Here is a 15864-nt window from a genome sequence, read left to right as displayed (position 1 = left end):
CGAGATTGAGGAGGAGAAGGAAGCATTACATCACGTGAAAGAAGCGTGCAGTGAAATGGGAGTGAGAACATGTGAGCAGCACATGTTTTTGAAATGAATAGTAAATTTCAACCTTTTGTCACTCATAACACTATTGAAAGGAATAGTGTCTTCAACTACAACTTTTAAAAGGTGTAAGATGTAAGATAAGATCTGCATCTCCCCAGTCCTCTGCATATTTGTCATCAGCATGTAAAAACCTCTCACTGCTGGATGCTAATAAGCTTAAAAACCAATAATGATTAAATGCGACGAGCAAAACCAGAAAGAGGTTTCAATCAATTTTGGATGCTACCCAAATTCACAGGCTTTCCATGGAGCTCCCTCTCTTTTCCCTCTCGCCTTTCCGTTCGTTTCTTCACCACCCAACAATACTTCTCAATATTCACTCTCGCCCACATTCTTTCATCTCAACAATCATATATGCAGAAATCTCAGAAAATTTTCGAGGCAATGGAAGCTTGTTCATCTGTTGATTCTGTGCCCATTTCTCGAAAACTCCATGCCCAGATGATTTCCACTGGCTTAAACTCCTCAATTTTCCTCCAAAATAATCTCCTACACTTGTACTACAATCTGCGTTTGGTTGATGATGCTTTCTGTGTTTTCTCCGAGGTTAAGTTCCCTAATACTTTTACCTGGAATACTATGATCAATGGGTTTGCGCAATGTCGGCGGATTCATGATGCAGCTGAAGTGTTCAATGAAATGCCTCAGAGAGATGTTGTTTCATGGAACAGCATGATGTCTGGCTATTTCAACAATGGAAGACCTGGGGATAGTATCATGGTGTTTATTGCACTCTTGCAAGATTGTATTATTTCTCCTGGATTTTTTTCTTTCTTGTGTGCTATGAAGGCTTGTTCTAGTCTAAAATGCCTTAGGCTGGCAAATCAGTTGCATTGTTTAGCAGTGAGACATGGATTATGTAATGATACTTCAGTTAGTGCTTCTATTCTTGATATGTATGTCAAATGTGGTGCTATTGATTATGCTGATCAAGTTTTTAGTGGGATGCTGAATGCTAGCTTGTTTTGCTGGAACAGTATGATCTATGGTTACTCGAGATCGTATGGTGTTGAAAGTGCTCTTGATTTGTTCTATAGGATGCCCAAACGTGATGATGTTTCATGGAGTACTATCATTTCCTTGTTGTCTCAACATGGGTTTGGAGCTCAAACTCTGAATATGTTTATTGACATGTGTGATCAAGGCTTCAAACTGAATTCCAAGACATATGCTAGTGTTATTGGCGCATGTACAAGTTTGCAGTACTTGGCTTGGGGTTGCCATTTGCATGCTCGGATTCTCAGAATGGAAACTGGCCTTGATGTATACACTGGTAGTGCGTTTATCCACATGTATGCTAAATTTGGGCGCTTGGAGTATGCAAGAAGAGTATTTGATGGCTTAGCTAAGTGTAGTGTGGTTTCGTGGACCTCTTTAATAGGAGGTTATGTGCAGTACAATCTCAAAGAGAAAGCTTTAACACTCTTCAACAAAATGAGGAAGATTCCTCTTGCTCCTGATGAATTTACAATTGCAACCGTCATCGGAGCATGTAAAAGTCACGAGGACAGAACTCTGGGGCTGCAGCTTCATGCATACATAAAGAAGACAGGGATGGATTCCTCAATACCTACAGGAAATGCACTTATTACAATGTATTCGAAGGTTGGTAATGTCCAGGATGCAGAAATTCAGTTTGGTTTGATGCCCGTCAAAGATATAATTTCATGGACAGCAATGATCACTGCATTTTCTCACATCAGTGATGTTGTAAAGTCTCGTGAGTGCTTTGATAGAATGCCTGAGCGAAATGTTGTATCATGGAACTCAATGATGCAAGTGTATGTACAAAACGGGTTCTGCGAAGAGGTTTTTAGGTTGTATATATTAATGATAGGAAATGGGATTAAGCTAGATTCTATCACTTTTGCAACTTCAATTAGTGCCTGTGCAGATTACGCATTATTGAAACTGGGAACACAAATTATGGCTCAAGCTGAAAAGTTTGGCTTTGGTTTACACATTTCAGTTGCAAATAGTGCAATCACTATGTATTTCAAATGTGGACAGATCACTGAAGCAGAGAAGGTTTTTGAGGCTTTAGCTCTGAAAAATGTGATATCTTGGAATTCAATGCTCGCTGGATATGCTCAAAATGGTCGAGGAAAGAAAGTAATTGAGATGTTCGAAACGATGACGATGCTTAACTATGCACCTGATGAGATAAGTTATGTCTCACTTTTAACAGGTTGCAGCCATGCAGGACTAGTGCGTGCAGGATGCCATTATTTCAATTCCATGACACAAATTCATGGTATCTGTCCAACACATGAGCATTATGCTTGCATGGTGGACCTGCTTGGCCGAGCTGGACTTGTTGAGCAAGCCTTCACTTTTATAACTCAAATGCCTTATAATCCAACAGCTGATATTTGGGGGGCTCTTCTTGCTGCTTGTCATAGTTATAGAGACACAGAAGTAGTAGAATTTGCTCTGAGAGAATTGCTTGAACTAGATGTAAAAGGATTAGGGAGTTATTCTCTTTTGGCTAACACATATTCAGAATTAGGGAAATCAGAACATGTAGCTAGTGTCAGGAAAATAATGAGAGAAACAGGAATCCAAAACAATCGTGGATGTAGCTGGATTGAGATTCATGAGAAAGTGAATGTGTTCACTGCAAATTGCTGTAGCCACCCACAAATGGCTGATATTCATGACATGTTAGAAAGCCTGTCTCTAATAAAATATGTGAAAAGCAATGTAAATATCGAAGTTTTGCTGGATCTTGAGAAAGAAGATAATGATTTTGGTTTAGTGGCAAGCAGTTGAAGCTCCAACTGCAGTAATTGTGTATTCTTCATTGGCCAACGTGATTTTTCTTTCCCTTCGCTTTCGGGTAAGAAGACTTTCCACTTTCAGTAGTCATATTTTTTCAAATCTGCTGTCTTTCTCTTTTCAAATTATATATGTTATTTATCATGTTTGCTTACTGCTATGCTGCAAACATGTTTCTTGTTGCGTATAACTAAAGAAGGAAAAAAGGAAAAAAAAAAAAAATTCTCCTCCCATTCTGTTCTTGACTTCTTGTAGAGATATATTTTAGGAAGTTGCCAAAAGCTAGTACTGTTTTCTTGTTAGGTTTCCTAATTCTTGTATAATATATATTGTGATGATGATTAATGAGAAGGCAAGCTTTACCCTAATTCATATTCTACCGTTCTCCATCTCTTTCCACCTCCTTTTATTTAAGAATGTATCCTTAGGCTTCAACTAATTCGTTTTTCGAATCGTTCCGAAAGTACAATGAGGAAAGACAAAAAGTATATAATAACTTTATAATGGTCCATCTTGATTTGTGATAATGTTGTGACTTTCAAGGGATCACTGGCAATGGGATGTACTATTGATAGGAATCATCTAATTATTATTAGCTAGTGAAAGAAGTCAGGCACCTCTCAGATTCAAGCATATAAAAAAATATAATTCCATGATATAGAAGAATAATTTTCTATATGAAACAAAGGCCATGTGTTATTACCTTAAGGAAAGTATTTTCTGAACTTTGCCTAACCTGTGAGTCTCAGTTATTTCACTTCCTTGATCCTTTTGTATCATAGTGAGCTCTGATACCATGTTAAACCTATAGTTATGATTTCAATGAATCCTTCTGATTGTTCATGATACAAGTAAAACAAATGAACTAGTAGCTCTTTTTACCTTTTTTGTTTTTGAGGGGAAGTAGCTCTTTCTACCTAAAGGTGCTCAATACTGCATGTGTACTCAATACATAAATTCTATAGCTAACTTTCTCATTATATTCATTCAATATTATTCTAGGAATACAAAAGATCTCTCCATCTCTTTTCTCTCAAATATCTTTCTCTAAGCAGGAATTGATCAATACTATGATTATTAACATGGTATCAGAGCTCACTGATTTTCGATCCTGATGCTTCCGATAATCTCACAAATTCTAGTTTGAATTTCTAATTTCTCTAAACTATTTCGTATGAATTAGTTTGTGATTACTAAAAACTTTTTTCTCTGATTGTTTGATTGTTCGATTGTTACATCAATTGATTGATATGTTTTGTTCTGATTTGCAAATCAATCTGCAGATATTCCTGAAATTTTCTAATTAGAAGCTCAAAATTACTGAAATTCCTAACTAAATTCATCCTATTCATTCTTCTTTTCTTTGAAATCCACAAATCTTGTTCTGAAATTCCTATCTGATTCTGTTTGGGCCCTTGGTCTGGCCCAATAAAATATCAAAAGGCACCTCATCCAAGCCTAGGTCTCACATATCAAGGAAGATTCACCAGCTTTTAGGGAACAAAGCAGATTACCTTAAAAAGGTGGAGACTCCCCAAGGCATTGGGATGCTCCCCAAAAAGGGATTCCTGTCTGGGAAATCCCCAACACTTTAAATACCAACAGTCTCATCAATGAACATGCATTCAATTCTCACCTAACAAAACCAGAGCATCTCTCTCTAGACTAGATTACTTTCTCTCTCTACCTCAATCTCAACTGACTTGAGCGTCGGAGGGGCTTTCCCGGGAACACTCCCGGGCCAGTTTTTCCTTGTTTTGCAAGATTGGAGACTACGAGACTCGGGATTTTAAATTTACTCGGGATTTGACTCTCATCCTAAACACATTACTCTTTTGACTAGTTTCGAGGCAGAAACAGATTCATTTTTCGATTGATCTTATTCTCATTTCTCTAAAATCATCAAATCTTACTCTATACACTTGAAAATTCCGAAATCTCAATGTTTTTTCTCAAAATCACTGAAAATTCTGTTTACTCTTCTAAAATTCTGTTTAATCTTCTGATCAAAATGCCTGAAATTGTGAGTAACAGTAACAACCTTGAGTTGACTCAAGATTCTACTAGTATGTATTTTCTTCATCCATCTGATAATACTTGAGTACAACTAGTATCTCCTGTTTTTAATGGCACTGGCTATGCTGACTGGAAACGAATGATGATATTAGTTTTTCATCTAAAACAGAGCTTGCTTTGTTGATGGAAGTCTTGAGAAATCTGCTATAACTGAGTGTAAAGAGCTTAAGGCATGGGAGAGATGCAATAATATGGTTACAGGATAGATTTTAAGGTCATTACATGCTATTACTGCCAAAAGTGTATTGCACTTGATGTCAGCTAGAGAAATCTAGAAAGATCTTGAAGATAGGTTTGGCCAATCTTCCATTGCTCAGCTGTACTCAATTCAGCAGGATCTAGCTAATATTTCACAAGAAAATGATGATGTTGCTGTATTTTTTACCAGAATGAAAGTCCTATGGGATGAGTTAGATAATCTAATCATTTACCTTGCTGTGTAATTTGACTAAGAAATTTCTTAAAATTCAACAAGATCAAAGGCTACTCCACTTCTTAATGAAGCTGAAAGAAGGTTATCAGCAAGTTAGAACAAATATTCTTATGATGCCTCAACTTCCACCTTTGTCTCAAGCCTATAGGCTAGTTCTTCAAGAACCAAGAACTCAGTTATATTCATGCTTCTTTATCTGAATCAATGGCCTTTGCTGCAGATAGGCAAAGATTCTCCTCCATGAATAGGAACACTTATAAACAGCCATCCTCTTCAAATTTTAGCTACAATTCTTCTAAATCTCAGTATTATGATAGAAACTCTGGGAACAAATCTGTTGCTGGTAACAAGAGGGGATCTCACTATTATTGCACACATTGCAAAATTCCTGGACACAGCCTTGAAAGGTGTTTCAAAGTCCATGGATATCCAACTTATTATAAACCTTCTCAAAAGAGATTTGCTGCTGCTGTTCAAGGTGAAGATCTTCCCGTTGAACCTTCACCATCTTCTTTAGAAGTGATTCAGCCAACTTTGACCATGGACCAATATCAGAAGCTCCTTGATATGTTGGGCCAATCAGGAACTTAGAAATCTAATGCTTGCACTGATGCCGATAATGCTTGTTTTGTAGGAAAATTCTGTCTAAGTGCTGACTAGGATGGGTTCTAGACAGTGGGGCAACATATCACATTTGCCATGATCTTTCCCTTTTTCATTCTTACCAAATAATTATTGATATTCCTGACAACATTATCACAGTTCCTGATGGTAGAAAGATACAGATCACTCACATTGGTACTATTGTTCTAAATGATATTCTCACACTTAAACAAGTGCTCTATGTGCCTGGATTTCATTTCAATCTGATTTCAGTACCAAAGCTGTGAAAGGATTTCTTTGGAATTATTGCTTTCTTTGACAAGGCCAATAACTCTTAGTAAATTCTACTCTAGTCTCTACTATGTTGAAGATCTCACTCCTTCAAGTTCCGAAGCTGTTGTTGCTACTACTTCTACTGTTGTTGTTTCATGTCAAGATCAACACTCTGGTGATATGAGATATATTCCTACTTCTCTTACTTCTTGCTATACTGCTGATGATATTAAACTCTAGCATTTAAGGCTAGAGCATGATTTATCAGAACGGTTGTGCTGATTCTCCTCAACAAAATGGCACTGTTGAGAGAAAGCAGAGGCACTTGATTGAAACAACAAGGTATCTTTTCTTTCAAGCCAAATTACCGGTTAATCTTTGTGGAGAAAGTGTGTTGTGTGCTGCTTATCTTATCCACAGAATGCCCCTCTCATCTCTTAATCACCTATCTCCTTATCAGCAGATGCATGGTGCTAAACCAGATAAGTCTCATTTCAGAAGCTTTGGTTGTTTATGTTTTGCTTCCACCTTAAAATCTGGTAAATCCAAGTTTGATTCAAGGGCAGAAGCATATGTATTTCTTGGATACCCTCAAAGCCTACAAATTCTATCATGTAACCACAAAGAAAATAATTATATCAAGGGTTGTTGTCTTTCATGAGCACCATTTCCCATTTCATTTGTCTTCCTCCAATTCACAATCTTCTTTCCAAATTTTCCTTGCCACTATTAATCATGATCACATCTTTTATCATCCATTTACTCCTACTACATATGTTCCTCATCCGAGCTCATCACACCACATAGATCCTACCTCTTCTTGATCCACCACTTCTTCTTCTCCATCTTCTACTCCACCTTCAAACTCTTCTTCTCCACCTATTTTCTCTGCATCTTCTGCTGACTCTACTTCTACACATGACCCTATTCTCCAAACTAGACATTCTTTTAGAAATCACAATCCAGCAGCATACTTGCAAGACTATGTTTGATATGTCACCTCTTCTTTTACTCCTCACTGGTGTAATCTAGTGAGTTATAACTCTATTCCATTTGTTCACCAATCTTTTCTTTCTCACTCTGGCTCTCTGATTGAACCTACTACTCATGCTCAAGCTGCTAAAGATCCTTTATGGGTTGCAGCAATGGACAAGCTTCTAACAACAGTTTGGATGTTGTTGATCTTCCTGCTAATAAAAGTCCTATTGGCTGCAAACAAGTATTGGTTGCAAACAAGTATTTAAAATCAAACTCAAGTCAAAAGGGGAGGTTGAAAGATATAAGGCAAGGTCGGTTGCAAAGGGCTATACACAAAAATATGGTGTTGATTTTCAGGAGACCTTTTCTCCAATTGACAAGCTCTCTATTGTCAGAGGTGTTGTTGCCTTGGCAACATACAAACTACAATGGGTGGAAACTTTATCAACTTGATGTTAATAATGCCTTCCTCCATGAAGATCTCCATGAGGAAGTGTATATGAAACTCCCTGAGTGATTCGCTAACCCTCACAATTATATGGCTCAAAGCAAGCCTCCATACAATGGTTTGCTAAGCTAGTCTTGAGCTTACTAAACAAGGATTTCACCAGTCTAATAATGATTATTCTTTGTTCTTGAAATCTAATGGTTCTCTTCTCACTATCCTAGTAGTATATGTAGATGATATTATACTGACTGGGAGTGATTTAGCTACTATTCATCACATTAAGCATCGCTTGGACACATTTTTCAGCGTCAAAGTTCTAGGAAAGCTTAGCTTCTTCCTAGGTATTGAAGTATCTTATCTACCCTAGGGTATAGCTCTTACTCAAGCGAAGTTCACTAAGGAACTTTTGAACAACTATGCTCTTCATGTTACTAATCTTGCTGTCACTCCTCTGCCTATTAACCTTATGCTTACATGATGGTGTGCCATTACAAGATCCGATAAAATTTAGATGCATGGTGGGTATGTTGGAGACAACAGAAGTCTAATGTGTAAAATGATAGAAAACTACAAAATAATATATGTGAAATAAGCAGAGCTGCAACGCAACACCTACTTTATATAATGACCTAATAGAGAATGCTTAATCAATACATTATATGTGTAGATTATATTATATTATTATATAACTTGATACATCATTACAATATATATAATAAATCTTCTTGCTAAAATACGATAGGTAATAAATATAGTTTTATCCTAGGCCTTAAACTTTATTTAGTTTTTACTGTTTTTAATATTGGTGTTTCCTTAACTTTCTTTTAAGCTAAGATTATTACATTGCAAAGAACTTCTCACAAATTCCCCTCTTAATTTGCAATGTTCAACATAGTCTTGAATTTCTCAATCATCGAAATCTCATCATTCATTGCTTTTATCCAAACGTGTTTTGTTGATGCTTCTTTAAATGTAGAAGGTTCAGATGCAAATAAAGCGAATGTAGCCATGTAATTTTTTATGGCTAATGAGCAATCATAATCATCTAAATAAGAAGGCCTCTTTCGAACTCTTCCTGGTTGATTCAAGATCGGAGAGGATGATGCTTCTCCTCTTTGTGTATTAGAAACAGGAGATCCCTAAGGACTATTTATAACATCATTTATTGTTGTTGAAGATGTGCTATGTGCATTGGTAGCTTCTTCTTGCATAGGTACATTCACATGGGTTTGAAATGTTTCATCATCCCATTTCAATTTTGCCGATTCGTCAAATATAACATCTCTTGAGACTGAGTTTTTTCGCTTCAGGATCTAAGAGACGATATCCTTTTGATTCATCATTATATCCCACAAAAACATATTTTCTTCCTTTGGGATCAAACTTATCTTTACCTTGATCTTTATTCAAGGCATATGCAATGCATCCAAAAACTTTGAAATGGCTAACAACAGGTTTTCTACCGTTCCAAGCTTTATAAGGAGTCTTGTTACGAACTGCTTTTGTTGGAGAACAGTTGAGTATGTAGATAGAGGTATTTACTGCTTCGGCCCAGAAACTCTTAGGTATCCTTTTTCTTCCATCATGCTTCTAGACATTTCAACAATTGTGCGATTCTTTCTTTCGGCTACACCATTCTGCCAAGGTGTTCTAGAGACAGTCAATTGTCTTTTAATACCTTCATTTCTACAATGCTCCATGAAAGGCTTATATATAAATTCACCCCTTCTATCAATTCTCAATGTTTTTATCATATATCCACTTTGTCTTTCAACTAATGCTTTAAATTGAATAAAAATATTGAAAGCATCCGACTTTTGATCGATGAAATATATCCACATCATACGGGTATAATCATCAACAAATAACAAAAAATACCTCTTGCTTTGGATTGAAGGATTTCTTATGGGGCCAAATATATCTGCATGCACTAATTCAAGAGGAGTTTTAGCTCTCCATGAGTTCTTTGGAAATGGCAAGCGATGCATTTTTCCATACATACATCCTTCACAGACTTGAAGATTTCTATCAATAAGTGGTAATCCCACAACCATGTCTTTTTGTTTCAATAACTGTAATCCTTTTTGGTTTAAGTGCCCATACCGTAAATGCCATAGACTAGACTCGTCCTTACCATTTACTTGCAATGCCAATTTCTTATTTTATGGTAAATGAATTGGAAATACTTTATTTTCGGCCATTTATACTTTTGCTAATGTTGTACCTGATTTCTTGTCAAAGATCATGCATTCTCCATTGTCAAAATTAGCTGAGTATCCTCGTTGGACTAGGTGCCCAACACTAAGAAGATTATGTGCTAAATTTGGTACGTATAGAATATCATGTATGTATTTTGTATCATTTGAATCTTTATTCACAACAATGACTCCCTTTCCTTCAACATTTGCCTTTTTACCATCACCTAAGGTGACTTGATTGGTAGCATCCATGTCCAATTTTACAAACAAATCTTTATTTCTTGTCATGTGGTTACTGCATCCACTATCCAAGAACCACATATTGTCGGATTTATTTTGTGCATCCATGCACGTCAGAAACAAGTGTTCGTCACCTTCACCATTTGCGATGAAATTTGCCTCATTGGTACCATTTCCATTTTGATGCCAACAATCCTTTTGAGAATGATGCGGATTACGACATTTTTTACACCTATGATAACATTCAGTTGATTGATGCCCAGGCTTACCACAAATACGACAAGTATTATTTGACCTATTTTGATAATTTTGGTATTGTCTGCGACCTCTTCCTCGGCTTCTTCCTCTGCCACGACCAAAATTCTGGATACCACGACCTCTTCCGTGTTGATACCCTCTTTGGTTTCCTCCAGGTTTCTCTGAATCTCCATGATATTCTCTATTTGATGCATTTAGTTGGGATTGCAAAGCTTGATCAACAAGTTGATCACTATTTGTATTTCTTTTCAATCTTTGCTCGTGTGATTCCAAGGATCCCATTAGCTCATGCATTGTGAGTGATGACAAGTCTTTTGACTCTTCTATTATATATGCGGCAGAATTATACTTATCAGTCATACTTCTTAATACTTTTCTAACAACTCTCTTTTCTTATATGATGTCACCGAGACTTCTTATTTGATTAACTATCTTTGTGACTCGTGAAAAGTATACTTCGATGTTTTCTGTCCTTTTCATCTCCAACTTATCAAAATCTGTCCATAAGGTTTGCAGTCTAATTGCAACGACCTTTTCATTTCTGAGAAATTCCTTCTCTAATGTACCCCAAGCATCTTTGGATTTTCTTAATCCGTATAAGCGGGGAAATATTGTTTTACTCATGGTTGCATGAATATATCGTAATGCAAGTGCATCTTTCTTCTTATTTTCCTTGTATAACTTTTGTTGTGCGTCATTAGCATTTTCAGGGAGGTCTTCATAGCCATCTTCCACAAGCTCCCATAAGTCTTGAGATATATAGAAGGTTTGCATTTGACTACTCCAATAGTCATAATGTTCTCCATCAAAGATAGGAAGTGTTGGTTGTGAATACGAGAAAGTTGGGGTTGAATTGGTTGTAGCCATATTCTAGCTCTGATACCAAGTTTGTTGGAGACAGCGGAAGTATAATGTGTAAAATGATAGAAAAACTACAAAATAATATATGTGAAATAAGGAGAGCTGCAACACCTACTTTATATAATGACCTAATAGAGAATGCTTAATCAATACATTATATGTGTAGATTATATTATATTATTATATAACTTGATACATCATTACAATATATATAATAAAGCTTCATGCTAAAATATGATAGGTAATAAATATAGTTTTATCCTAGGCCTAAAACTTTATTTAGTTTATACTATTTTTAATATTCGTGTTTCCATAACTTTCTCTTAAGCTAAGATTATTACATTGCAAAGAACTTCTCACATGGTAAACTCAATTCCCTTACACACACTAGGCCAGATTTGGCTTATTGTGTTCAAACACTCTATTAGTTTATGCATTCACCTACTTCCTCGTATATTAGCTTTAAAGCATGTCTTAAGATACATGAATCAGACTGCTGGTCAAGGTATTTCGATGAAAGGTGATGATAAGCTCACACTTCAAGCATTTACAGACTCAGATTAGGGAGCATTTACGGATTCAAGGAAATCCATCTCATACTGTCTTGTTTTATTTGGTTCTTCCTTTATTAGCTGGAAGTCCAAGAAACAAGCCATAATATCAAAGTCCACTTTAGAGGCAGAATACAGAGCCATGGCTCATGCTACTACTAAAGTCACTTGGTTGGTCAGACTCTTGGTTGAGCTAGGTGTTACTCAATTACGGCCTGTTGCTATACACTGTGGCAATCAGTCAGCGATTCACATTGCTTGGAACCTGTGTTCCATGAACGTACAAAGCATATAGATATTGATTGCCACTTCACAAGAGAAAACCTCATGGAGGGTCTCATCTCTTTAACTTATCTTCCTACTACTGCTCAATTCAAATTGGCAGATGTATTTACTAAGATTATTCCTTCAGCACAATTCAATTAGTTACTGTCCAGGCTTGGCATGTTTTCTCCCATGCCTAGCTTGAGGGGGGGGGGGGGATGTTAAGACTAATACTTATAGTCTTGCTCACAATGCTGACTCACCAGTGAAGAAGATATTGCTATGTCCAGCTCAGCTTAAATTCTGTTATTACTGTAACATTTCTGTTAGAGTTACTTTTAGTTTGTTAGCTAGCTTGTATCACAAGCTGAAGTTCTTAGCTCTCTTTACATAAATACTATAGCTAACTCTCTCATTGTTTTCATTCAATACAAAAGATCTTTCCCTCTCTTTTCTCTTTCTCTAAGAATGTATTGATCAATACTATGATTGTTAACATGTATGTATGTATGTATGTATGTATGTATGTATATATATATATATATATATATATATATATATATATATATATATACATATATATATATATATATACATATATATATATATATACATATATATATATATATATATACATATATATATATATATATATACATAGGGTTGGGTTCTAGTGAGAACCTCTTTATGGTGAGAACCACCTTATGGTGAGAACTCTCCTATACCATATAAGAAAGCCCAAAAATTCTGATCTAGAAATTGAAGCCCGAAAATAATGCAAATTCAGCAACAAAGTGAACAGGGTTTAAAGCTCATTTTTTCTCTTCTCCCTCGTGCAATTCTCATCCTCGCGATTCATTCGATCTTCCAAGAACACCAAATTATATTCAAAATTCCATGAACATATAACAAGAAATCAAGGATTTTTCAAGAAATTGAAGAACAAATTCTGAACTTTTTGTCGGTAACGCAACTTCTCTGCTTGTTTGCGTAAGAAATTTCAAAACTTTGTGTTTAAATTGTAGATTTTGAATTTCTTTATCTGTTGCTGAATTTATCTTCAAATACTTCAATTTGTTTCTGAACTCGATGTTAAATTGTCGAATTCTCGGATGATTGAATCGCATATCACTAAAAATCAATAGTAAATCGGACTCATGATCTTTATTGCTGAATCGCATATCTGTTGCTGAATTTATCTTCAAGTTCTCTCTCCTACTTTTTTTTGATATCGATTTTTCGAAAATGCGGTGTTATTTTCTCTAATTATATGGTTTATTGTGTGGAATTAGAGGTGCAAAGAATTCACTGTCATGACTCATGAGCTTATATGTTTGGTTTTTCTCCTAACTCGAATTAGAGGTGCAAAACTAACTATTTTTCTATTTAGGAGATGGATTTTGTAGTTTATTTTGGCACTTTTGAGGAATTGGGCCTGTTTTTGCTATCTGTAGCCTATTGCGTGGAATTAGAGCTTATATTGTCATGACTCATGAGCTTATACGTTTGATATTGTAGGTAGGTAGTAGGTACCTGTTATTGAGGTGTTGTTGGAGTTCTAACTTATTTACAGGTTGAAATCTTTTAGTATGTTTCTCAGTTAATTCTAGAAAAAGTTTTGAACTTGGAGATTTAATTTCATGTTGTATTGTTCTATGACTTTGAACTATGAATATAATGCTGTGTTTTTTTCATGTTAATCTATGGACTTTTTGTTTAAGCATGAATGTTTAAAGTTGGTTATACAATGGTCATTATTTGCTAATTTATGAATCAAATGACTATATTTGTATAGTAATATCAATTTGGTTGTGGCTTGCAGTACTACTCTATATGCTCTATGATAGGTTTGTTTGGAATATATATAAGGCCATCGATACTAGGCACCTATTATTGAGGTGTTGTTGGATTTCTAACTCATTTACATGTTGAAATCTTTTAGTATGTTTCTCAGTTAATTATAAAAAAAGTTTTGAACTTGGAGATTTTATGTTGTATTGTTCTATGACTTCGGAATATATATAAGGCCATCGATATTAGGCAGTAGGCACCTCTAGAAGGCCATCAATACTAGAATATCCAAATATACCTTAATTATGTACCATACGATAAAATCAGTATGTGCGGGCTGCCCCATCAAGGGCGGGCTCTACTGAACCTAATATAGAATCTCATAAGACAATCTTGCCTTTCACTAATGTACTGTGTAAGGTTCCATAGTAGTCCATTTATTGATTTAGTGAAGACTTGAACTTCTTATTCTTGTATTTAGAACTTTTACTTTCCCACTCATTACTGTTCAAGAAAATATTGTTTGTCTTCATGTGTTTGTTCATGTTTTCATTTTGTGGGAAGTAATAATATGTATTTTGCAGTTGATAAGGCACTCGTTTTGCTAAACTCTATGGAGCAAAATACTTTTGAAATGCCCAACTAGTAGATCATATATTCTTAAACACATTCCCTTGACATTCTCTGATTGAATAACGTTGTTGGGAATTTGGAGATTGAGGATTTATGGAGACTAAAAAAGGGTTGTGACTGAAAAAGAAAGACAACTTCTTGTGACATTGATACTCAACCGTTTTCATCAGTTGCAGGTTTGTTCCATTAATTATCTTAATAAATCCGTTAAATTTAATTTGTTTCATTAATTATCTTAATATATATGTTTTTTATTTCGCGTTTTCTTCATTCTAGTGTTAATTAACATGTTTATTACTGCATAGTATCTATGTTCACCAAAATAGTAATTTTGCAGAAAGAAATCTAACATATTGTTAGTAATTTAGTATGTGTGCATGCTCTCCGTATTTTTTTTAATATCTAAGCTCAGAAACTGGCCTTTTTCTTTGTATGTGCAGGATATTACCATTTGGAAGTAGATGGCATGAGTGAAACACTTTCTGAGTTGATGGCTTCTCTAGATCACAACAACGTTGTTAAAGCAGATGTTCTTATAGCACTCTTGAAGCATTAAATTTGGTCGTCATAGTCAAGATATAACTATGAACATTCTACTTTTTATGTAGTCTATATTAATCTAAATATTCAAATTATTGCTGCTTATGATGATAACTACTCAAACCACTAGAAGTACATTACTCCTAAGCTCAATAATGGTATATACGTGGTGTGTCTACCCAACTACTATGTTTCACTATGTACAGTTACTATTTTAATGTAGTCTGATCATATTTTGATGAAGAGAGAGAAAGAAGAAAATATGTGGGCAAAAACAAGACACATCAAATTTTGGGAAAACTTTACCCCATTGTCATAGCTGTCTGGAAAAATGATCTGAAAGGTGGAGAGATTACCCCAAATTCGTCTCATTCAATGTCATAACATGTGGGCTCATTTTCAAGTGAAGAGGAGTAGAGCACATGTTGTGAGTAATTTAGAGTTTAAAGGCCATGACGGGCTACTCTATAGTCGATCATTGATCTTAACATTTGAGTTTAAAGTGTCTTCTTATGCACTAATGTTTCGTGACATATCAAGATTTATTTCATATCACTTTTAAAATATTTGATTATGACTATAAAATTTAGATTATTATATAAGTATCAAGTATGCATGCACTCATCTCAATTATTACGTTGGTGGTTCAGTATATGATAATAATTAAGTTGGAGGTACTTCTCGTATAACGTAGAGGTACTTCTCGTACAACATAGAGGTACTTCTCGTATAACGTAGAGGTACTTCTCCTCTAGAGTAGAGGTACTTCTTGTATGGCATAGGGGTACTTCTTGTATAGCCTAGACGTACTTCTCCTCTAGAGTAGAGGTA

The 15864-nt window shown here is 35.4% G+C and overlaps 1 protein-coding gene across 10 annotated transcripts; it reads left to right on the top strand.

The window, feature by feature from the left end:
• Positions 1-22: 22 nt before the first annotated feature.
• Positions 23-15276, top strand: LOC104900909 (pentatricopeptide repeat-containing protein At2g13600). Of its 10 annotated transcripts, none has more exons than XR_007274732.2 (4): positions 12809-13033; positions 13892-13967; positions 14445-14669; positions 14934-15276. XR_007274732.2 is itself a non-coding variant. In XM_010688441.3 (3 exons), the coding sequence occupies exon 1, from the start codon at positions 286-288 to the stop codon at positions 2878-2880; it is 2595 nt and encodes an 864-aa protein (XP_010686743.1). In that variant the 5' UTR covers positions 23-285; the 3' UTR covers positions 2881-2947; positions 14445-14669; positions 14934-15276. The 10 variants fall into 10 exon arrangements, 1 of the variants encoding a protein (XP_010686743.1); XR_791125.3 differs by lacking the exon at positions 13892-13967 and adding an exon at positions 13588-13642; XR_007274731.2 differs by having other exon boundaries at positions 12809-13059.
• The last annotated feature ends 588 nt before the right edge of the window (positions 15277-15864 follow it).

The sequence above is a fragment of the Beta vulgaris genome, chromosome 1, assembly GCF_026745355.1.
Source record: "Beta vulgaris subsp. vulgaris cultivar EL10 chromosome 1, EL10.2, whole genome shotgun sequence".
Classification (NCBI taxonomy): Eukaryota; Viridiplantae; Streptophyta; class Magnoliopsida; order Caryophyllales; family Amaranthaceae; genus Beta; species Beta vulgaris.
This window is presented reverse-complemented; position numbering and strand designations above follow the sequence as displayed.

Coding starts and splice junctions, on each gene's coding strand:
- LOC104900909 (XM_010688441.3), top strand. CDS start 286: ATGCGACGAGCAAAACCAGAAAGAGGTTTCAATCAATTTTGGATGCTA.